This window comes from Nilaparvata lugens, chromosome 2, assembly GCF_014356525.2.
Source record: "Nilaparvata lugens isolate BPH chromosome 2, ASM1435652v1, whole genome shotgun sequence".
NCBI classification, from domain to species: Eukaryota; Metazoa; Arthropoda; class Insecta; order Hemiptera; family Delphacidae; genus Nilaparvata; species Nilaparvata lugens.
Window position 1 is genome coordinate 38243123 of NC_052505.1, and position 25340 is coordinate 38268462.

Here is a 25340-nt window from a genome sequence, read left to right on the forward strand (position 1 = left end):
AATGATAAACATGAATTTGTATTTGTTTTAACGTGGAGCTTTATTAAGCCAAACAAGTTGACATACTTGTAAAACATATAAATTCTAAAGTAACAATATACTGTCAACCATTACTTTTGTTCTGTCGGGGTAACAGAAGTTTTCTAAATGAAACTGTAATTTGAATAAGGAAAAGCTCGACCACTTTTTAGTACTACTGGTAAAACGATCGAGCATGTGCATTCATCATACTAGAGAGAAAATATTGTATTGTGGTTGTCAAAAGGAAAAATTGAACTTTAATAGAACATTACACATTGATGCGTCTAAATGTATAAATGTACTGATCAATGTCAAAATGATTCTAAGGTACAGGTGAACAAAAATATATCACAGAATATCTGATCGTGTAAGTCTGTATCCTAATCCAAGAATACAACACAACTTAGATTAGAACCGCGGCTTATGAAACTGTTCAATTAAATTGCCATAAACAAAACCGACTTAAATCTAGATCTATCAGTCGTTTAAAAACGCTGTGATATGATTGAATGAATGATATAGAACTGCTAATCTGAACTTCCATACTTATATATAAATATATATATATTATTCATAAATCGTTCTTTTCTAAATTTACATGTGATTCAGTCACATAGCATACATAAGAACTTTAATAGACATACAAGCTTTGACATAGATGACAGAACAAAACAGCCAAATTGTATCTTACGAGATTTATTTCAAAGACAACAAGTAATTTCTATACATTCCAGCATTGAATGTAAAATTATATTTTAGATAGCTGGAGTCTGATTTTATTCATTCCAATAGAATTGATTTATATAGAATATATTGCAGGCAATATTGTCAATAGCATAATGTTACACCCAATAAGCATTCATTATTGTATTACTGAAGACATCCATTATTACATTCCATTAAATTCTTACTAAGGGAGAGAAAGGCTTGTCGATAGTTCTTACACTTAATCAAGTCACTTACATCATTACAATGTAAGCTCATTAGGTCTAACTTTCAATAGGACAGTTTGTATGGCTGATAATAAACGTTGAAGATATAAAAACATAGATTTTCATGAACGATTCAACAACAATAACAATAAACCATCATTAATTACAACCATTTTTAAATGTATTATGGTAACAAATAACGGCAAGAGATAGATATATTTTTCATTCTCAAACAGAAATTTTAGAAGATGGGATAAGACATCGGAAAACTCACTCTCGTAATACTACTATTCTCAATTACCTACTTGACTTGTCTTGCGTTATCTCTGTTTTTATCTTTTCGGAATCATAAGAAGTTTATTCTCAAATCAATAATAATTATTTATTTAATTTTTTAAATCATTTACATCGCTTTACAATAGTAGGAATTATACAGTGAAAGAATAATTCGGTTAATAATTATTAATAACAGTAAGGCGTAATCTGCACATGTACATCTGTATACTGTACTATTGCTGATAATGAAATGCAGACTTTTTAAACGGTTATAGACTTTTAATGAGAGAATTTGTAGTTTAGATTAAGTTGAAGACTTCAAGAGGCTGCAGCTAATTTTTGTGAACTAAAAAACAATTACTAATTAGTTTATGTAAACTTGATTAATAAATATTATTAGTAATCAAACTCAGGGAAAATTTCATAAAAAGTCGTGTGAGGTTCGAATTTTGAGAGTTGTGGATTTTAAAATTATTGTTTGATTATTAGGTTTGATGTAAGAAATCAACCCGTTATAATCATTCTATGGATACTGAAAATTAGAATATTTAGGGTATATATGTATGAAATTAATCAGTTTCTAATCAATCAAAATGTATTGATGATTTGTTCGATATTCTTCTCCCAGTACCGTACGGAAATAATGGAAAACAAAAAAGCATTTCATCATTACTAGTTTCCAAAATAACTTGATAAAAAATGAGATATTTTGTATCAGTATTAACTGTTTTAACTATCAGGTGCCAGTAGCCATACAATTTATCTATTAACATATAAGACTTATGCAACAACAATAAATTTACATATGCTAACATAACATATCTATCATGGGAAAGTGGTAATATCCAACATGGTTTCATGTCATTCATTTAAGTAGAAGGCGTACATATAATTATATTATCTCCGACATACGAAGTAGATTAACGGATATAAACATCTATAAGTTCACTCTAAATGTCCGTTTAAAATAGCTCTATATTAATTACAAATCAGAACTTCTTATGAAAGATCTCTACATTGAAATGGTACAGCGTTAGGTAGGTACTATTAAAACTCATCAATACGCAGGTCTCTTATTGATAGGTAGATAGACCTACCGTACTTGACTTCACTAACATTTTCAAAATTGTCATCAACATCATAACTATAACAACATTACTCAGCATTGTAATAGATTCACATTTATCCTACTGGATTCGAAAATAATATTTTGCTACTAGGAAACATTCAATTTGCGGATAATATTAGAAATGCCGTAAAAGTCTAGTTGTCTATAATATTCTGCTGAATTTGAAGGATTCATAGATTTGGTATCAAAGCATTATGTCCATTATCAACAGTAGTAAATTCTAAATTATATGTCGCACGCTTGATGTTGTGGCAATGAGGTCGATTCATGATTAAATCATGTGGCTAAGAGAAAGAGAGGCGTTGTTAATCACTTGATTGAACATGGATGTTATTACAGTATTTTAGACGATTGTACATACAATATTTTTAAAGGATATTTTTGGTAAAACAATTTATAGAGAATTGAATGATCGTTGAATTACATGTTTTTAGATTCGAATGATAGATAAGGTTTAGTAATAAGCAAAGGTGATGCCAAAGTCCAATCAGTCAGAAATACAGAAAGGACAAAACAACTTTAAGATAGATATTATTAATGTTTCGCGATTCTGGTTATTGTTTTATTTGGAGTTTTCAAAGGATGCTGATATTTCAACTCAACAACGATACAGATCCTTCTATGAGTTGTATTATTTGTTATTATTAGTTTGTCATGTTGAAATTCACACAAACATGGCAGCGTCTGCTTATGTATAACATTTATTAATATTATATAATTGTTCTTATGCATATATTTATTCATAAATTTAAGATACGTGAACACAAGTAGGCCAAATCATTTCAGATACACGAAATATTACATGATTAGAAACTACCCATAGTAAGTGAATATTCTGTTTTAGAGATATTATGAGATTAAATGTCAGCTTGATCAGAAATAGCCGATTGCAGAAGAGTGTTGATCGAAATTGTTGTCTTTATCTGGGGACACATTCTAGTTGATTCTAATACAATTCACAACATTCCGAAGATAAATTAGGAAATGCTAATTAACCATGAATGAAAAATTATTGTCGGAAATGATGATCATTTGAATCTACATGTTATTGGATTCCACACATTCATTTTTGCTTCGCAACTGATACGGCTCAAAATAACTACAAGCAAAGGTGAAAAAACGAAAATTTTATCCTGAAATGATTGAATTTAGTTATCGATTGGAAACAGTCTAGTATATCATTCGTTTTGGTTAAAATGAATCAATAACAGAATTCAGGATATTCCTTTAAAAGCACATCTATTACAACAGATGGAACCAAACCTTTTCTGGAATTGATTTTGATCAACATTTCAAAAATAGATTTTTTCACTTTATGATCGATAATGCATTAATACTGTTTACGATGAAAATGTGAGTTACAAGTTGAATGGGCGAAATCTATGAAGTTTTTATTTTTTCAATTATTATTAATAAATTTTAATAATTACAATGATTGGGGTGAGATTGAATCCAGTTTAAAATGAAATTATTGATCTGAAAATTTATGAAATGAGCAGAATAATGAAGCCAATAGAACTAGCTTCCAGATGAGCAGAAAAAAGCACAAGAGAACTGATGTATTATATTATTTTGTGGAAAATTATGATTTCGCACTATTCGAATTATGAGTTATTCAACAAAGCAAGTCAAATGAGAACTGACAGAATGTCAAAATATGTGTTAGCTTAATGTAGCAGTGATTAAACAAAATTGAAACTATGTTATTTTATTCGAAATTGTAGATAATCAATCAGACCTGAATAGAGAAAATGGAATGTGATAAAAATGCTATTGAACCTGGAGGTTCACTAGTAAATTACTCAATAGATAAAAAAAGAATGCCAATTTTCTATTTTTGGCCCCAGTATATTATAAAAGGCTATAGCAACAAATGCACTCCCTTCACTTAACAATAACAAGCATTACTGATCGTAGCTGGTCGATCACACAAATTTATATCAACAAGCATTTTCCTGATCGGATTTAGATGCACTTTATTTTGATACAGCAGCTGAAATAATTATTGTCAGCATTCAATTTACATTGTGGGTAAACTAATGAATTATTACACGATGAATAACAAACGTAACGCTGATGGCCAGCTTCAACATCCAAATAGTCTAAATTATTATCCTAGTCGTTAGTATTATTCACATGGCTTTATTGCTATCATAAAGTCTCACACTAAACTACCGAAATGAACGAAAAATTTTCAACATCACAATTTATCAGTTAGTTCAGTTTATCTGTGACAGAGAATCGCAACGTTCAAACGCTCTCAAGTTTCAAGTCGAATATAACAATATTTATTTACACGTTAGCTTCTAGCACTGATCGCAAATTTTGAACTTTTTATAGAAAATCACAAACACCACTCAGAAGAACAGATACGCACTGCAGCTGATATTATAGGTACACGTTATTTACACTCAATTTATCATTATTTTGTGTGGCACTTGCTGTTACAACGGAGTCTAGAGGATCAGAAAAGTTCTTAATTCCAAAAAAGCAACAACATAAACATCTTCAATCTTGTGCGCTTTTCTTAATTTCGCATACAAGTTTCCAACAAAAGGATTTGCAGAAAATTCTGTGCTGGAAAATCAAGTTCAGAGGTTCAAGAGAAGCCAACAGATGATAACAGAATCCATTCTAGGAGAAGTATGAAGAATTCATAAGCTGAAGTCCGATCCAGTCTTCTCATCAAAGCCTTCACTATCCACCTGCAACAATAAAATATATGTTTATAAAAAAACAACAAATGATATTTAAAAATGAATGAATAATATTGGCCTGACAAAATTCTTCTTTCTGTTTCCATACATAATCGAAACAAAGGAAACAAACTTTTTTACATAATGTGGTCCTAAAAAAAATCAGTTTCCTATTATGATTATTGTATAAATGATAATCATGAATAAATCGGACACGATTTCAGAAACCAGTTTTGAGAGGATTTTCAAAGTATATTATGATTGGAATTAGTAAACTTAACAATATTTATTTGTCAATTGAATAACTTCTCTCAAGAATTACGTATTTTTAATCAAATTAAAACTTACTTATGATTTGGGTTTCCCAATATTCATCTTATTGGTTTAATAAAGTCTCATCACAAGCGTTTCACAACATATTCATACAGTTATCCATTATTCAAGTTGAACAAACATAAATTATGTAACAAAGACAACAACTCTATATTGTCTAATTAATAGAAGAGAATGTGTATCACACTATATATGGATATAATAATTTTCTCACCTAGATTATACGGTACATATAAACTATTAAATCGCTATTTTGCCGAATTATAGCTTCATAGTAACATTCTCTAAGACCTCATTATTTTAATTTATTGAGAGTTATAAGACAAAAATATAGGCTATATTCTACAGACGGAACTTAAATTTTCTCAATGTGAATGTGAATGAATACTACTTGATCATTTTCTTTGTCTAATTATTCACTAATAAGAACACTTGGTTCTTGGTATGATTCCATCTCAAATTATACCTGTTTTGTAGCATGATTGAAATACGCTACTTTTAATCAAAATTGACAGAAAAAGTTATACATTCTGCTGAATTCAGAATGGATGAAAATACGATTTGCACCTACCATCGTTAGTGTGAGTCCGGTAACAGAGCAACTGGTTGGGCTGACGTTTCCATCGATGTCGATGTCGATTGGGGAGGGCGGAGAGTATTCTTGTAATAGCTGTATACTCAACTCAGTCTGAAAAGCATTAAAAAATATGCAATGAGTTATCCTAGTGGATAAATAGCATAGATATAATGAAGTTTCATGCAACTTGTACTAGAGAGACCTTTGATAAATAATATAAAATTTCTATTCAAGTTATGTGTATGGTTTTGTATAACTGAACTATAAAGTAGCATTTTAAGAAGCACTGTTTCCTATTTTCAGTGTTTTTGATGCTAATTATTATAAAATTCTAGAGATACATATTTGAACTTTGAAATTGGGATTTGGAATTTTGATTTTTGGGAAAGACTGAATTTGTACGTAGTACATTGAATATTGTCTTCAATGGAAGAGTTAAATCCTCTCTAGGGTTTTTACTCTTACTCTTTATCATTTAGAACGTAAGTTTGATTTTTTTTGTTAAGCACATGTTTAAAGAAATCTGAAACTGAATATAAAAGAGAGGACTCAACTTACTCAAAATCCACTAGATTTCCAATTCTCAGGAAGAAAAGTCTCGTTTCAAACACATTGATCATGTCCAAAGTTGACAGTATAGAGTTTATATCACTGGGAAAACGTCCTTATTTAGAGGGGAACTTATGATTCACATATATTATACAGTATGTCAGTTAATATAGATATATTCTAAACTATTTCGCTTGTGCGATTTCCTTCATTGCGAATTCGTTTTCCCATCTCATGAACACGCATTGATTTTCACTTTTATTTCAAATGAGATTATTATGATGTATATAGTTTTTCTACTTTGTACTTCCCGATAAAAACAGAAGTTTTAAAGTTTCATTAGTTTTTCAACTAATAAAATGAGTTTTCAACTAATTAGTTTTTTAACTAAATTTTAATTTAGTTTTTCAACTAATGAACAACGTAAGGAGTTTTAAGGAGTCCTTAAAGTTTCATTCCATTGAATTTAAGGTTATGCGCACGAAGTGAGGGGCGTTCCGAGTTCCAGGTTCTTGGTAATACATGCTGATAATACACTTCACTGACGGTCAGAACGCATCGGCTAATGGAATTAGTTCCATTAATGGAACATGAAATAGTTCGGGAGAAAAGACATAGAACTTCAGAATGCCTTTTTCAAAACTGAAAAGTCTATTGATGAATTAGTATGAGAGATAGCTCATCATATTAGTTCCTTATATTATAAAATTCATACTAAAGCTACTGATACTAGTTTCTCTCTGATAGTATCTTCCTTAGTATTACTTGAATTTCTATTCTGTAAATAACAAATAAGTTCTACTCTGTTTCTAAAAGTTTTCTACTCATCTACATATTCTCTGTCCTGAATAAGGTATTTTTTCATTTGTTTCTATAAAAATGTAGTGTTGGTATGCTTGCAAGACCTGGCAATAAGTTGTCATTTGTAATAGAGAATCAATCAATATCTTGTTTTTCAATTGAGTAATCCAACTAGAAGGCTTGCATTTGACCACCGCCTACATATGTGTACGCGCACCCTAATGGATTTTAGAAACTATAATATTTTCTGACCTCTTCTTTCAGTCTTGCCATCAGTCGGTCTCGATCCGATTTCAATACTTGTGCTTGTTCGGCCTGCCTGGCGTTGCGGATGCCACCCACTTCCAGCAGCGCCAGGTGAGCATCTTTCTCGCTAATCGCAGCTTCCAACGCTTCTTGTCTGAAAACAGCAACCATTCAACCATTTTTACTTACTCAACTTACTAATACTAACTTTACTTCAACTCAGCTTACTTTACTAACTAATTGCTTATTTAACAAGTTTCAAGCTACCGTTCGTCTTGAATGGAAAACGCATCCTCATACATTCAACTACAAACATATCTTATTAATCTGCTGATTATAAAAAAACTCGATGTATTCTCCAATATTTTGCAAGCTTTTTCATGAGAGACCTATAAATCCAAACAAAAAATCCAATCGACTTATTTTGTAGAAGATAATTTTCATGAATTATTAATAGCTATAGTATTACAGTGTATTTGAATTAAAGATGAAAAATAATATTTTATTCTCTTACTGCGTTTTGGGATTTTCAACATTGAAATTTTATGAGTACTGAGACTAGAACAGTATCTGAATTAATTTGGCTAAAAAATTGAATACTGTTTTGAAAATTACTATTTTTTCACTAATTTTCGAGAGAATGAAAGCCTCTCTTCATATTATTTCACATTATATAAAATATAATAAATAAAATTATGAAGTGAATTTGCGAGTCTTATGACTCATACTGTAATGAAACACGGTCTCACTGAATGATCTTACTCGCTTATTAGAGCGCCCAACAGACCATTTGTGTGATTATCTTCAAGCTGTTTTTTTTATTGCGATGGATACCCACATAAGCTTTTTGCTTTTGCGTGGGTAATTGAAAATTCAAAAGAGTTTGGACGGGATAATCAAAAGTCCATGCCTATCGGCGGAAATCGAACCCGCGACCAGGTAGCGCTAGCAGACTGATGGGTGCAAAGACTTAGCTAGGAACGACTTAGTCGTCTCGGCTTTCCTGGCCGGCATGCCGGCAAAAGTGTATCAGTGAATGTTCCCCGTACAGTAAGAATATCATTCCCATAATTTTTAATGGAACTATGAGCTAAGAAGATTAAGTTATGGGAATTATATTACTGTATCGGACACGAACACTGACAATGGTGTTTGGTAATCAAGCTTTAGTCACTCGAAGCATCATTACCAACATACTATTTTCAACAATTCTTATAACTTTCAACATATTTTTGTAATTCAGTAGTAATTTCTACTTTAGTTGGGCTATATATTGTCTAGGCTAGAAATGATCAAAAGGCTATTGGAGCCTGTATAAGTGTCAAGAGCCTTTATTCTGATCAGAGTTACAATTTTAGTAAACTAGTAAGAAATAAGTAGGGTACTGACTTCATGTGAGCCAACTCCTGTATGTGATCGGTGCGTTCCTGTAGCAGCTGAGTGAGCCGCCTCTCCAGATGGTGCATACGCGTCAGCAGAGGCCGACAGGTGCTGCAGCGCAGCGCATGCGCTGTCTGCAGTGACAACAGCCGCTGCTCCAGTTTGCCAACCTGTCATCAGTATTGCACTTCACAACATATTCAAAAGAGAAACAGTTTTGTAATTTGGCACATTTCATTGAAAAAGGATCATCCAAAAAGAGTGTATGCTCACAACTGTTGAAAAATTAAATCAAGCTCTGATTTTGTTGATTGTGTATGATTTTGAGTTTTAGGCTCCATTTTAGTCTTGAAATTCTATACTATTAAACGAGCAATTTCTGTCTATAAATGTCTATATGTTTATAAATGTTTGTATTTCACCGGATCTCGAAAACGGCTCTAACGATTCTCACGAAATTCAGAACATAGTAGAGGTTTATAATATAAAATTTCGATTGCACTATTATTCATCCTTGGAAAAACAGCTGATAATAATTATTTCGTTGTCAGTTGATGATGGAAGTGAGTGAGCGAGTTCATGTGTATGGGACTGTGTCAAAATTATGAATCAGCTGTTGAACTTTCGTAATCATTCAATCAGGTACTTAGTGCCGGTTGCAAAAAAGCCGGGTTATTTTTAATCCTGATTAATTCCAGTAGAATCATCATTTTTGAAATGGTCTTCTCTGATTTGGTTCTCGTGAAATTAATCAGGATTAAAATTTAACCGGCTTTTGTGCAACCGGGCCTTTGTGAGGGAAATTTTTTTAATTCCTCTGGGAATTAATCTCAATTCACTGTGATTAGATAGAACATTATTTCTGTATGAACTATAAATATTATTATAATTTCTTCTTTCGTAATATTGTAAATGTTTTATGCTACTGTATTCCAGAGCGAAGCTCGGTCCCCGATACTGGTCTCCAATATAGAAAAATAGAATATTTACCCTTTTTTGATAGAGATATAAGTTAAAGAAAGTATAACTCTTCTCTGATATTCAAAAATAGAACTTTTTTTGTTAAAAACATAAGTTAAAAACTTTTAAAGCTTCCAACCACACAAAACGCTCCATTTATACCTTTATATTTTAATTTACACTAGAGAAAGACAAAAGAGCAACTTTGATTTCAGTTTTTTTTTGGAATTTGAACTGAGTAAGAAGTAACGAAGATGAAATACGCGGGGTTAGAGTTCTCCTGTTCTGATTCCCATTATAGTTGAGATGAAATATTCCATAAATGATACAGGATCAATAATGACTTACCACACAACACAATATGAATGTCCGAGGAATACTGCTAGAGAACATGTTTGAATTTGATTTATTCTGAAGATTTATATAGGATAGAGAAAATTCCAAAGACGTCAACTTAGCAATAATTGATAATCCCATCGAAGCTGCTTACTAATAGACATAATTATAAGTCTTCCAATGCTCTTAATGGGATAAAAACAAATTTGCGTTTGATATCCATAATAGAATATTTAAAATTGATAGACTAATAATAATAATTGAAAATCAGTCTAAAGCTACTAATAAAATCAATTGAAAATGTTTGACAATACGATAGTATAGGAGAAGCCAATATTAATATTTTTAGAGGATTTTATTCAGTTGTGATGAAGCTAACCTTTTCCATGATATGCTTCCTGCGAGATTCCTCTTGTATGAGTCCTCTCTCTCGCTCTGCAGTGATGCGTACACTCTCTCTCAACGCCTCTTCCAGTTCAGCTATTCGCTCCTCTTTCAGCTCGATCACGCCAAGTAGATCTTGAAACTCGGCCTCTTCAAATTTGCTCGGCTCTGTTCCGGTCACTTCAATCTAAGGTGGGAGAGGATAAGGCCAGGAATCGGGTCACAAACCAATATTTCAACAGAATCAAACAAAAGTAAATTATAAAAAAATCATAAAAACACCGGACCGAACAAAAAAGGAAAATTCAATTGTGGAATCGAATCCTTCTTGCAACACTTTTAGCCAGCTCAAAATTTTCTGCCAAATGCATTTCATTTATTCTATCAACAATACCTACGATTGTAAATTCTGTATAAAAAGTAATATAATAATATTATCAACAGTTTAATAACGGAATAAACACGCTTCGTCAGTTAACAATAAAAATAAGTTTATGCAGTACATACTGAAAAGCAATAACTTTGAATTTACCTATACAAGGAAGAGTTTCAATTAAAATAAACTTTTTAAGAAGCCAGCGGGACCAGCCTGGTTTTCAAAGAACGAATCAATTGTAATGAAATAATAAATGAAGGTGGGAAGTAAAAGCAAAGAGGATGGTGAAGAAAGAAGTTAGGGTTAAAGGGAAAGAAAGTGAAAATTAGTTTGTTAGTAAGATATTTTTGGAATAATATGATAAATTACTATAAACAAAGATCTATGCTTTTATTAACATGTATCTGGTACTCTTAATGATAGAATAAATTAGTTTTAGTAAGTAGTGTTAACTGTAGTAGTGACTTGTTAATGAAACGAGTGAATGCAGTGTCAAGGTCTATAAAAACGTTTTATAGACCTTGTGCAGCAAGACTTCCTATATACCTTAGTAGTATAACAGGAGGTCCTGTTGTGCAGTGTAGGAGATAATAGTGACATCTGTGTTAGTTGAAGTAGATTAGAAATGAAAATTGAACAATCACATGATTCTGTTTGAGATTGCCCTGCAAAAGTTCAAATATATTACTGCCAAATGTGAAACTGTGGAAATGGTGATCATACAATGTTGAATACATTTTTTGTAGAATATTATTATCTCAAGGGAATAGACGTACATGGTAATATGATAATTATCACATCAGTACATGGGATTTCCAATATTAATTAATTGGATCACAAAGAATACCGTTCAGGTGGATAACTAATGCTTAACAACATTATATCAAGTGAGTTTGTGATTAATAGTTTTATAATTTACCTCCTCTGCTTTTCTTTGTTGTTCCCTTTGTGCATTGGCAGTTTGTTGGCTTCTCATTTTTGCTTGTGCATTTTTTAGTGCTCTGAAAAAGAAAGTAATTATTATATAACGAAAAAATACTCTTAATTTTTTTTTCAAATATTCACATTCATGAAGAATGCACAAGAATATTCACATTTCGAGTTTGAGTGGTGGAGAGGACTTGAAAGTCCTAACTCCGCCTGATAAAGAATTTTTTCATTTCTTTTTTTTTAATTTCATTCATATACATACATTTTATACCAGAAAAAACTGAACTTGAGCGGATTTATTCTTTCTTCATGTTCCAAAATATGGCAGAATACAATTTTCTTATAGAGCTTAACTCGATTTATATAATTATGAAATTCAGGTAATTAAAATGTTTTAAACTCTCCCTACACACTCCAGAGCGGACAGGCAAAATAACATCAGCCATAGGACACAGATCTGTTTCTATACCCTTTTGTGTCCTTATAAACGCTTGGCGGTGGGTATGGTATTGGTTAGTAGATTGGTAATGATTGCATAAATGAACGAGGTACTTTCGGAGAAGTTTGTACACTGTCTTAGTTCGGTTGGCGACCAGACTAGCTTTGCTCTCCTGGTCAATATTGGAGCACACACACAAACACAAGAAGAAGTAGTGAAATGAGTTTTATTCTATAACCTAGATAGATGGTTTTATTTTGTTTTATATATATATTTTTTTTCAAGCTGACATAGGTCAAAAACCTGCATATATTTTTGTGAATTCATGTGTGTGTATGTGTGTGTATATGTGTTTGCCATACGCTAATAATAATAATATAACTCTCCCTATTTCTTATTTCAACTGTAGTGAAATTCCTGTTGTATTGATTCCACGGATAAGTTCAATAATCAAGTAAGTGAACAATAAATCTATTATCAAGAATCTAAAGGCTTACTTCACAATGAATACACAATAAAATACACATGAGTTCACAATACTTTTCTGTTCATGTGTGAACACTCCAATGAGAAACAATGTTTCCTGTTTCTGCCAAGAAGAGCAGAAATTTGTTGGAAAGCAGTGCTCTTAGAAAAAAGTGAAATACGATTCAATGAATAAAATGTTTTGAAATTAATTTAAAATTTCAAATAACAATGAATGTCATGATGACAATATCTATCATCAGTGTGTTCAGTAAATCAGTACACTAAATCATCAATAATTCTTGTGATGTCTAAATTGTATGATAAAGTAATATTTGCTCAACTCAATTATTAATTATATTTTAATCTGAATAATAATTACTCACTCTTGTAATTCGCGTATCGTCTTCTCCTTGGAATTCTGCTCCTCCTGACTCATCTGCACCAGCTGCAGCAGCCTCTCCATCTCTTCCTGCGAGCGCCTGGCATCCTCCTGCGACTTGTCCAGCTGTTGACGCAGCGCATTCACCTCCTCCTGCACTCTGGCAAAGCCCTCCCCTCCACCCGTATCGCCTGCCGCTGCCCGCTGTTGCTGCAAACAACAATCACAAGCTCTTGCAAATGCTACCTACCACATTCAAAATCAATATTACAGGAAAAAATATAGTGTCTTATAAATTAAAAAATAAACTAAAATTGAAGTTTAAACTAGGAAGAATATAAGAAAATGAATATTACAACAATAATATTATGTGCTATGAATTGGAAAAAATCAATATTCAAATTGAAATTGAAACTAGGAAAGTTTTCACATTTTAGAGCAAATTAATTATATAGAGTTGCTGAATATTGATGAAAGATGATTTGAAGAATAATACTTGGATAGTTCATGAAAACTATCATTTCACCCACACCCATAAAAGGTTTCTACTTGCTGGTGTAAAGTATTCAAGTTGAGTAGTCAAATTTTCTAACAGAAGCTCAAAGAATAAGTCTTGATGTATCACGAAGTATCGGTTTGAAAAATTCAACAAAAAAAGATAAATTTTTGATTCGTAAAACTCATGGATTTGCTAGCGTTGGATCTAGTAATCTTCAAAGCCAATCAATTTATTTCAATATGTGTTATATTTTCTGTTATTACCAATAACAATAGAAACTATGATGATAATATTATGATATTACTTTCTACTGCTATTACTATTCAGTAATATTTATTCTATAATAATAAAGTTGACTTATAAAGATTTCGATATTTATACTGTGAAAAATCCAAGATTATTCTTATGAGAATATTATTATTTTTCCTAATATTATATTGTATTGCTTTCGTTCCACATTGCAACAAGGCTAATGTAGGCTATATGTATATAAAGCACAATGAACCTTGCACCAATATTCCTTGAGTTATATTTGAATGATAAATCATCCTTATAGTGTATTGGAACTCTTCAATGGCAAATTGTAATATTAAAAATTTGAATAACAAGTGAAATTAAATATGAATAAGTAATTTTAGCAAAGGATGAGTCAATGAAACCAGGCTAAAATGAATTGTGAATAATTTTTAGACAGTTGAACATAGAACTTATAACAACAATACTAGTTTGTTGGGCTTGTCATCCTACCTGAGGAGAATATCTTGTTATATAATAAGACAGATTGTTAAAATAAGATTATAGAATTCGAGTGGTTGACTCACCATTTGCGCTTCGAGCTGATCCATCTTTTCTTTCCTCTTCTTCAACTTGAGTTCCAAGTCAGCTATCGACTTCTCCTTCTCCTCGAGCTGCTTCACCCTGATGTCGACTCCTTTGCGGTGCTCCTCCAGCTTGCGTCGCTGATCCTCCAGCTGACGTTTCTGTTCTTCCAGCTGTTTCTTGAGCGCACTACTTTCTTCGCCAGCTTTCGCTGCGCCAGCTGCCAGCTTCTTGTTGGCCTCGTGCAGATCGAGCTGTCAAAATCCAATAAAACATTTAATAAAAATGTTTACAGTTATTAAAATACACCATACACAACCCAATTCAAACCATAGAATGATTGATTTTAAAACTTTTTTAATGTCCCTTTTTTCAAAACTTTTTCTAGTTTTATTTTCTCTAACTTCTTCTTTTTCAATCTATAACATAATCAAAATTAAATTATCCTTTTGACGTGACAACGTCTTATAAATTGGTTTGCCAGGTGACAGTTCAAGAAACTGCGTTACGCTCCCACGTTATGCGCTCACAATGAGAGCGAGTGAGAGCGTTCGTTTCGGTTCACGGTCGTCTGGAAAGAGCACAAATAGGAGCAGTGGCGAGCAACAACGCAGCAGCAGCCCGGGCATTCACCTGGAGAGAGAGAGTGAAACGGAGCAATCTCCTGCGACTGCGCCACTACTTGGTGAATAGGTTATGTGAATAAGTATAAGTGAATAGGTATAAGTGTAAGTATAATAGGTATAAGTGAATAGGTTATGTTGTAGTAATCACAATGTTGTGGTAGTTTTCAATCACAAAAGTAGTATAAATCGTTTCTCAGCCAATAATAATTTGTTCAACTTGAAAAAATGAGCGCGACTTGCTATATAAAAAATTGAACCGAGCACAGTTAGTTAGCCCGCCTAAGAGCAAGAGAGACAGAGTGATTTTGTTGAGGATGTGTGAAGGTAAAAATAAAATTTTGTTAATATGAAATTCAGTGCGAGATTCTTTGTATAAATTAATGTTTTAAATATAATTCTTTGTATAAATAAATGTTTTAAATTGTTACTATTATTATTATTATTATTATTATTATTATTAGCCGTCAAGCTCCCAGATGGAAGACGCTGAGCAAAATTTGGTTCATTTTTTGTTTTTCTTGTTCTTTTTATCAATCCACCAGTTTTTCATTTTCAGTGAGAACTCCGCTTTCCTTGCTTCACTCCATTTTGTTCCCACTCTTGGCACAGTCATCTCTGGTTTAACTTCCCATTTTTCAACCTTTTCTCTGAAACTGTTCCTGTTGTATATTTCATCATTGTTAATGTTAGCAAGTATTAAGTCCTTCTTGACGTTTTTCATCCATGCACCTCCATTACTAAGGGTTGCTACATATGTTACTATTCTTTTTGTAAGTCTGTGATCTGGAAGCCTCATTATGTGACCATAAAATTTAAGGCGCCTTTTCCTGATGTCTGCTTCTATGTTAGAGTATTCTTCAACTTTGGCTGTTTTCTGTAGTCTATAACCATCTTCGGTCTTTCTTGGTCCAAGTATTTTTCTAATTATCTTCCTTTCTTCTTTTTTCAAATTTTCAGTATCTGTTTTTCTGCTAAGTGTTAGGGTCTCGCTGGCATACAACATTGTTGGCTTGATTACTGCGTTATAATGTTTGATTTTGGTATTGATAGACATACATCTCTTATTATAAATATATTGCACTAGCCCTAGGCCTTTACGAGCTTTCTGTATCCTTTCATTTTGTGCATGTTTTTCTGATATAATTTCCCCAAGATATTTAAAGTATGGTACCTTCTTAATTGTTCCATATTTTGTTTGTAATTTAGTAACTTCTATATTTGATGTTGTGAAAACAGTTTTTTCAAATGATATTTGTAAGCCTACTTGTTCAGCACATTCTTTTAAAATTTCTATTTGTTTTATTGCACTTTCCAATGAATCTGACATTATAGCAAGGTCGTCTGCAAAAGCTAAGTATGTTACTAAGTAAGCTAAATTGTTACTATTATTATTTCATCCTTCTTCCTACTATAGGAATGAATATTCACATTAAAATTATTTTACCACTCAAAGTCGTTGTCACGTAAAACTTTCGCCCGTATACCAACTTTACAGGCAACCATGCAATTTTTTTTAATTATTATTTATTCATACTTTTTTATAATATTTCTTATTATTCTATAGAGATTATTTCCTTATGTTGTTACGATGTGAATGCATTAGAATTGTATAGGAGAGTTGATTGGCAGAGAGGGCCGGCTGTGCCCTAACTTCGCCCTCCAGGTTGAAAAACGGCAGCCTATCTATCTATATATAAGTTTACATACATGAAATATTAACAAAATAATTATATTATCATTCAGAAACAATAAAGCCCAAAAGTATATTACCTGTTTGGGAAACTATATAAATGAATTTTGAACAGAAGAATAGCTCGAATGTATAATTTGTACTTATTTAAAATGGTAAACCTACTTCTCTGCATCACAGATAAGTTATCTATGTGAATCAAATTTGAATATCTGTATGCGAAATCTTACTCTCAAACAGTCCAACAGGATCATGTGACTTCAGTTCCAACTATTTTGTGAAATGACTTAAGCATAGATATAATCTACTTGATATTATCTTTCAAAAATCTGTAATTCTTCTGTGAAACAATAAATTTAATTCCATTCGATCTAAGCATAGATATAATCTATTTAAAACTTTAATATTAAAAAAATGTGTAATTTTTATAAAACAATAAATTCAATTCAATCTAATAGTCAGTAACTTGTACAGTTGACTGAAATCTGTAGACAACAAACTTATTGCAGAATAATATTCTTTTGCAGTAAAGTGACATAAATAATATTTGGAGAATAATTATAAATGTTTTCCAATTGTACTTATAAGAAATTTGTCCAATTAAGAAACTGTCCAAGTTTTAAGAAATTGAATATTTCTTATTATAAATAAGATGGATAAATTCGATGCAAATACAGTAGATTACAGTGAGACAGAATGAATAAAGCACACAACAAACAAGAATATCACATTAAGATTCAAAATCTCAAGCTGAGAAGTGTCTTTGGAGGCAAATGAAAACAAAATAGGGTGCATTCATATTTGTAGGCTATCGAAAAAAAATGAAATTCAGACATGCATAGAACGGAGAGAAAATAATGCTTTTTCAAACATAGCATCCCTCTCTCCTGTTTCAAGTGAATTTTCTATATCAGAGCCCCTTGACAGTAATAAAATCAATAATACTTAATAAATTTTATGTAAACATTGATATTTCCAATTTCTATTAACAAGCATATTAAAATACTAAGTAGACAAGTCCAACAAGTGATACAATTAAGGGTTGATGTAGCGTTAAACGATTCTGAATGAATAAGAGTTCTTGTGGGATACTGAGTATTTGAATGAGCATTAGATAACATAAAAATAAGTCAAACAAGTGTAAGAAAAAAATCACAGCACATCATCATGTAAATATTCTCTACTCACCAATTCCAGCTTCTGAGTATGCTTTTAAAATTAACATACCGTAATGATTTACTCATTAATAAAGTGAGATATATCCTTTATACTGTACAAACATCCAGTGGAGTGCAATATGTTTAACATTTCAAAAACAAAGTGAGTCGTATAGGTTCAAAAAAAAAAAAAAAAAAATATTGAGAAAAAAAGACATTGAACATAACAGTAAGAGGAAAATATTGAAACAAAGTGAGTCGTGGAGGTTGGAAACATTAGAAACATAAATCGATATGAGTATCAAAATATAATAAACTCTGAACGAGGAAATAATATTGAAACAAAGTGAGTAGTAGTATAAGTTGTAAACATTAAAAAACATAGATTAATGAAATATTTAGCTAATAAAAATGCAGCATGTAAGTTGGTAACATTAAACACCTAAATTGATAAGAATATAGAGAAATACCAAGACATCGAGCATGAAATAGTAAAATTGAAAACATAATTAATTAATATAAATATATTACAAAATAATAAGACATTGAGCATAACAGTACAGTAAATGAAAATAATATTGTGATACGGCTGAGACATGTGACACAGCTACTAAATGTTGCGCGCAGATACTAATAACAATGACATGCCTACAACAGCAAAACATGAGAATCGATTGAGACCGGCAGCGGCAGGAATTGGCAAGTGCAGTTGAGACTGCGACTAACCTGGTTCTTCTCGAGCTCCTGAACGAGCATCTCAAGCTGCGCCTGGAACCGCTCTCTCTCAACAGCAGCGTTCTTCAGCTCTGCCTGCGCCTTATCCAGCTCAGACAGCAGCCGCTGCACGTCTTCCTTGGCACCAGACGCTCCCGCCTGTTGCGACTGCAGCTGCTTCTCGAGCATCTGATTCTTTTTGGTGAGCGCGTCTCTGGTCTCCTTGTACTCAGACTGCACTGCCTGCAGCTGCTTCTCAAGTGCCTGCACTCGCTTGTGCACCTCATCACGCGCCCCAGTCTGCTGCGACTGCATCATCTGCAGCTGCTTCTGCAGCTCATCAGCCCTCATCCGCTCCTGCTCCACCGCCTTCTGCCACTGAACCTGCTCCTGTTCTTGAGCCTTACCAAACTGCTGCAACTGCTGTTGGAACTTGGTCAGTTCCCTATCCTTCGCCTGCAAACTCTGCTGCAAATTACTCAACTCCTGATCTTTGCTCTGCATAGTTTGTTGCAGTTTAGCCATCTCCCGCTCAAAGCCATCTTTACTACCCGACTTCTCAGCTAACACTCTTCTCTGTTCTTGTTTCAGTTTTGTCACCTCATCTCTTTCTTTCTCCAGCTGCGCCTCAGACATTTGTAGCTCTTGCTGGAATGTCATCAACATATCTTGCGACTTTTCAAGCTGGATAACCAACTGATCACGCTCTAATGTCAGCTGCTTCCACTCAGACTCCATCTTTGCCATCTGAGCTTCAACCTTCTCTAGATGCTTCTCTCTCTTCTCCACAATGGAAACCATTCTCTCTTTATCTCTTATCGCCTGATTCAATTCTTGCTGTACTTTAGCTGTATCTTCTCTCAACCGATGATCTGCACTTTGCAGTGAGGACATTTGTTGTTCTAGGGCTCGTTTTGTTTGTTGCAGCTCTGTTTCTAGATGAATCTTGTCTTCAGCCAGCCTATGTGATTCAGTCTGAGCTTTCTCTAGTTTCTCATGCATCTTTGATAGGTCAGTATTCATCTTCTGGAACTCTATTTGAGCTGCTTCGTTATTCTCCTGATATTTTCCAAGGTGCATTTGTGATTTTTCTAATTCTCTAGTGAGTCTGCTACAGTCCATTTCTGCCTTATCCTTGGCCTGTTGGATTTTCTCCATCCTGTCTCTTAGCCTATCCAACTCAGCCTCTCCTGAGCTAGCTCTTCCTCCCAGCTCTGACCTGAGTCGATCATTGTCTGATTGGAGCCTTTCTAATTCTCTTGACAGTTTTCCAAGTTCAATTTCGAGTTTTTCACGTGACTGTTGTGTCTTGTCTAGCTTCTCCCGGAGTCTCTCTGTTTCTAGATCGGCTCCACCCTTTCCTGCTAGTTCTGCTCTGAGTCGATCGTTTTCTATTTGAAGTTTTTCTTGTCTGTCTCGTACTTTCTCGCACTCAATGTGCAGTCTCTCAAGATCTATGTGATGCTTCTCTTGCGACTCTATGAGTTTGGTGACTTCAGCCCTTGACAACTCCAGCTCGAGCTGTACTTCATGGTACCGACTCTCCAGCTTCTCGTTGGCCTGAGCCAACTTTTCACTTCTTTCCTGTTCGATTTGATATTTACCTCTTAACAGTTCGGTGGTCTCTCGCAGCCTCTCCATTTCCTCCTTGCTGCGCTCTTGCGTGTCCTGATACTTGCCAGCGCGCGCCGCATACCTCTCTGCCTCCTCTCGCAGCGACTCGGCCTCTGTTCGGTGTCTGTCCAGCTCCATTTGAGCCTTGCGAAGTTCAGCCTGCAGCTTATCTTGCTTATCATACATTTTCTCCAGTTCTATCGACATTCTCGCCATTTCTTCTTGGCTCTTCTCATGAGTGGTCTGTGCCTTAGCGCTCTGAGCGTGAGCTCGTTCCAACTCGAAAGTCATTCTATCAGTGTCTGCCTGCAGTTTATCTCTCTCAGCCTGGATTCGCCTCATTTCGATCTGTGATTTATCGTAGCGTTCTCTCATCATCTCGCAATCAACAGCCATCCTGTCCATATCCTCTTTGAACTTGTCTTCGTTCTCCTTTGTCCGGCCCAGTTGCAGAATGGCTCTGTCGTACATTTCTTGCAGGCGTTGCATTTCGTCTTGCAGCTTACGTTGTTCTTCACGGGACTTGGTGGCGAGCAGCTGAGCTTTCTCAACTTCCATTTCGATGCGATCTTTTTCGGTTTCTGCTGTTTCCAGTCTTGTTTGAAGGCGATACACCTCGTTCTGATTCCTGCAATCACAAAGCACAGTTATTGCAGGCCTTATGAAGAGCTATGAGGTGTTTTCAATTTCTTGCATTATTAGAAAAAAAATCCTGTTCAAAAAGGATGGATTAATTCAAATTTATTGGAATAAATCTCCATGAAAGAATTAAATTTTTCAACTTTATTGAATATTTATGGAACATCCACATGTAATACCAACTATGTTCGATTTATTCTTCAATGATTACAACAAGTTAATGATTATCATCATATGAGTTTTAGGAAATGATATAACCAGATTCTGTCTGTAGGTGATTCGTCATATTTTCGTAAATGTACAGGAGTTTATGTAGATAATTATTGAAAATATAATATATGATTGATGGAATTCAATAGAAAATTATAAATTCAAAAGGCCTATTCAATAGAAAAGTCACTACATGCTGATAGAAATCTATCTAAATAGATAATTTCTATTGTAACTACTTTCTCAAACATTGCAGAAGTATAATTGAACACAAATCCTCGAAATTGGAAAATGATGTTTGTGCGAATTTGACTTTACCTATCATATTTCTCCAACATTCGCTCGAACTCCTTGTTGGCAGTGTCTTTGTCTTCCAAGGCCTTCTGGAGTATCATCTGATTCTTTTCAAGTTTCTCTTTAAGAATCTCAACCTCAGTCAACATATCGTCCCTTTCCATCTGTAAAACATAACTCAAGTGTACTGCACAACGGATTTGAACCCAATTTGATAGTAATATTTGAAGAATTCTAAATAATGATGAAGGAAACAAAAATTTAAATAGAAAGCAACCAACTTATTGAGTGATTAAAATCAGTCCATCTACTTTCAACTAATCTAATCTATCGAGGTAATCAGAAATTATCATCAAGCCTTGGAATCTAGAGGCCGTTGCGATAATATTTCATGGAACAGGCTCTCAATTATCATTATGTGAATTCATTACAATATACTTGATGCAATCAAATTTCAAAGATCACACAATTGAGCTGCAATCAGTAAATGTTAGTAGTTCAGGCAAATAGCTTCAAATTACAACAGTGCTGGTTATCGGAATTGATGTGGGTGTTAGGAGTAGATTAGATGTGGATAAGAATAGAAATCGAAAAATAGATTTTCAAATCACATAAGGCATAGTAAGAAGCTCTCTACAACAATGTTTAAATGGAAAAAATATAACAGATATATAAGAGAGTATGATATGTGTGTGATATCTATTGAGTATTGTGTGAATATTGATATTAAATTATTCAAAATATCAATCATAAAAATAAGACAAACTTTATAATTAATTCAATTGGTTTTACTTGGAAAGGAACTAGATGCACGAAAGCATTTTCAAGATGAAGTATTTGAGATCTAGTTACTTGCACTTGTTAGGCTACATAAAAAAAACCTGGAATATACCAAAGAAATTTAATTTCGCTGAGAAGTACCATGTCTTGAATCAAAAGGCGATAAAGTTTCATATCATTTTGAATGGATCGGCATAAAGCAGTCGCTATGATTTAATGAGAGATAATTTGAAAAATAAGTAGAATAGTAAAAAAGTTGTGGGATGTATTATTACGTTTTCTTTTAATTGTGCTAATTCCAACTGAAACATGAGAAAAGAAATGTTCGAGTTATTAAAAGCTATAATATTAGGAAATTACTGTATTTGTTGTTTCAAAATGTTATTCTTCTTCGGCGAGTCAGTGTTCATTTTATTCATTTGAGAGGATTAATGAGACACACAACATTTTTCAAGATTATTCATCAGTAATAGTTGATTATTCATTATTTAATAGACTATTTATCAAGAATCTATTGAAAATTTGATTATTTTTTTTTTAAACTTTCACTGTAAATAATGAAAAACTACCAAAATGATCGTTGTCCCATCACTTCAAATAGCGATATCAAATAGTTATTTAGATTGATGATTAATGTCTTCTATTTTGTCTTGTTGATTTGAAGTCCAATTATTATTATTTATAAATTATGGATACATTGAAATTGTTCTTGAGAGTTTTTTGAACAGTTCATCTTAATGAAATTTTACTTTATAAGCTCAATATTAATGGCCTCCTTTTTGAAAAATCCTGGTATTAGCAATCTGATACATTCCTATCAGGACAAAAATGTTCCTTTTTGGCCAAAAATTTGTCTGTTTTGTTAGTTCATTTCAATAAATATATCGATCTAAAAGATACATCATTCTATGTATATTACAAATATTACTTTTTTTCTAAAAAATACACATTTTCTCTAGTCTGCTTTCCTGAAATTCGTTGTATTACTAAACCAAGAATATGCTTACAGTATTCTACCTATCAATAATAATCCATCGTCCTGGCTTCAGAGATCCTGGAGCATTGTCTCAGGCGATACAGATAAGGGAGACACTTATTCCAACACCATGCACATTCATATAAAAAACAATAGTATTTTTCCTGTCCCAGATAGTAGAAATCCATTGCACAGCTTCAATCAAATGAGCAAATCAAACTCAGTACACCTTTCTCGAAAGCTGCTTGCTTTTTGTGTAAAGTTGGATTGAGCTAAAGTGAGATTCATTTTATAATCTGCCAGCGTTCTTCATGAATGTTTCCCATTGACCGAATGCTGACAGATGAGATGAATCTCACAACAAATTGTAGTGATGGTGTGTTTGGTGTGTTTACCTGCATCTTCTGCTGGTTCTGCTGGGACTTTTCCCAGCGTTCTTTGAACACGTCAAGTTCGGTGTGCATGCTATCTCTGTCGCGCTGGGCTTTTGACACCTGACTCTGTTGCAGTTCGATGCGCTCCTGCAACTTCTCGCACTCCTCGTGATATTGGTCTCTTTCTTTTTGTAATCGCGCCAAAATCATCTAGAAAATAGCACCGACAATGATTCATCGGCTGCGTCTACCCATCACTACTATCATTGCCAATTTTTAGCGGCTTCAGCACCTGCGCATTCTAGGGCCCTACCAAATCTGCATTTTTTGGGACCTACAAATGTTTCAACACAGTTTTAAGCGATGCGCGATTTAATTCGTGTACTAATTTGGCGGATGTTCTATTTCTGTGAATAGTGTATATAATAACATTTTATTGGAAATTTTGTGTATTTACTCATATTCCTGATATTGTTAAGTTGACATGAAATAACATGATAAGAGATTTGATTCTTTTATTTTAGGAATACTAGTGATATTGATGTCATTTCAAAATAAATAATTATTAGATTCATCTATAAACTCTTACAATTAACAGTTTTTATAGATCTTAAAAAAAATGTTTACACTTGTGGCGTCACATGTGTAATTCCTTTACACCTTTTGAGCCTAATCTAGAAATATTTGGATGAAACTTTAAACGACTTTAAAGACCAAAATGAGGTGAAAATATATTTATTCAGTTGAGTTTTTTACAATTAGCCCATTTTTATTAACGTAAGGATTATTTTCTGATGAGTACTGTATCATCGTTTGTTAGTTTATGAAAATTTTTGTTTTATAATACTTTGTATAACACGTTCAGTGAATTACTTGAAAGAATATTCTGAGTATGAGATTAGCTGAACAATTTTTTCTGTTTTTTGGTTAAAGTTTTTGTTGAGCCTCCAATTTCACCCAAGAATAAAACTGTTCCAAATTCTATAGTTTTAGTTTCAATATTATGTTAACATGTTTAATGAAAGAGAACTACAGTAAAGCTGTGTTGTACAGAATAGTTGTGTATTTTGTACCTAGTTATCAAGAGATTTTTTCAAATACGATTGCAGAAGATTGATGAACTGACTTTCATTCCAGATAATGATGATACATAACGTTTTCCTGCAAGCAATTTCATCTACTTACTTCAAAAGGTTACTGAACTTCTGCACAGTCCCGGTAATGGAGTACAAATTTAATATGAATGTTCAAACTGCAAGAACACACCAATATCGGAACAGGTGACAATTAAAGCACATAAATATTTCAAAAACATTAATACACAAATATCAAAAGCAGTAGAAAGTGGGGTCCATGCTGAAGAAGTTGAGAAAACACAGCGATAGGAAAGACTTCTAGAGGTCATAGTGGAGTATTGTTTTCCGTAATGTTAGCGTTTTCTCACAAAATATATTTGATGTATCATAACATCTATGATACATACGGTATGTTATTGGATTGAGTTAGGAAGTGGATAGTCGACATTGGATTGCTTTGTATCCGGTCGTAAATGAGTTTCACTTTTACATCAATAAACATTTGCATATTATTTTGTTGTAGTTTCTGCAGTCTCTGAATGTTTGTGATGTTTATCATGCGACCTCTAGAATAATTTCTACACATAGATGTAGAAAACACAAGTCGTATGAGAACGGGTTTAAAGCGCACACACACAAAACACAGTTAATTTATCATCC

At 33.1% G+C, this 25340-nt stretch overlaps 1 protein-coding gene across 27 annotated transcripts in view; it reads right to left on the reverse strand.

Moving 5' to 3' along the window:
- Positions 1 to 15: 15 nt before the first annotated feature.
- LOC111047183 (ELKS/Rab6-interacting/CAST family member 1) overlaps positions 16 to 25340 on the reverse strand; it is a 125108-nt gene continuing 99783 nt past the window's right edge. For 21 of the 27 annotated variants that reach the window (XM_039421156.1, XM_039421157.1, XM_039421155.1 and 18 more), the window contains 11 exons: positions 23626 to 23814; positions 21499 to 21638; positions 18730 to 20959; positions 14533 to 14784; positions 13217 to 13422; positions 11916 to 11997; positions 10616 to 10807; positions 8950 to 9110; positions 7567 to 7714; positions 5959 to 6075; positions 16 to 5063 (listed from right to left, as the gene is read on the reverse strand). In XM_039421156.1, coding sequence (XP_039277090.1) covers positions 5013 to 5063; positions 5959 to 6075; positions 7567 to 7714; positions 8950 to 9110; positions 10616 to 10807; positions 11916 to 11997; positions 13217 to 13422; positions 14533 to 14784; positions 18730 to 20959; positions 21499 to 21638; positions 23626 to 23814 — 3768 coding nt within the window. In that variant the 3' untranslated portion in view covers positions 16 to 5012. Of the gene's footprint in view, positions 5064 to 5958; positions 6076 to 7566; positions 7715 to 8949; positions 9111 to 10615; positions 11210 to 11915; positions 11998 to 13216; positions 13423 to 14532; positions 14785 to 18729; positions 20960 to 21498; positions 21639 to 23625; positions 23815 to 25340 lie in introns of all 27 variants that reach the window. The other 6 variants (XM_039421163.1, XM_039421164.1, XM_039421170.1 and 3 more) reach the window with 2 other exon arrangements.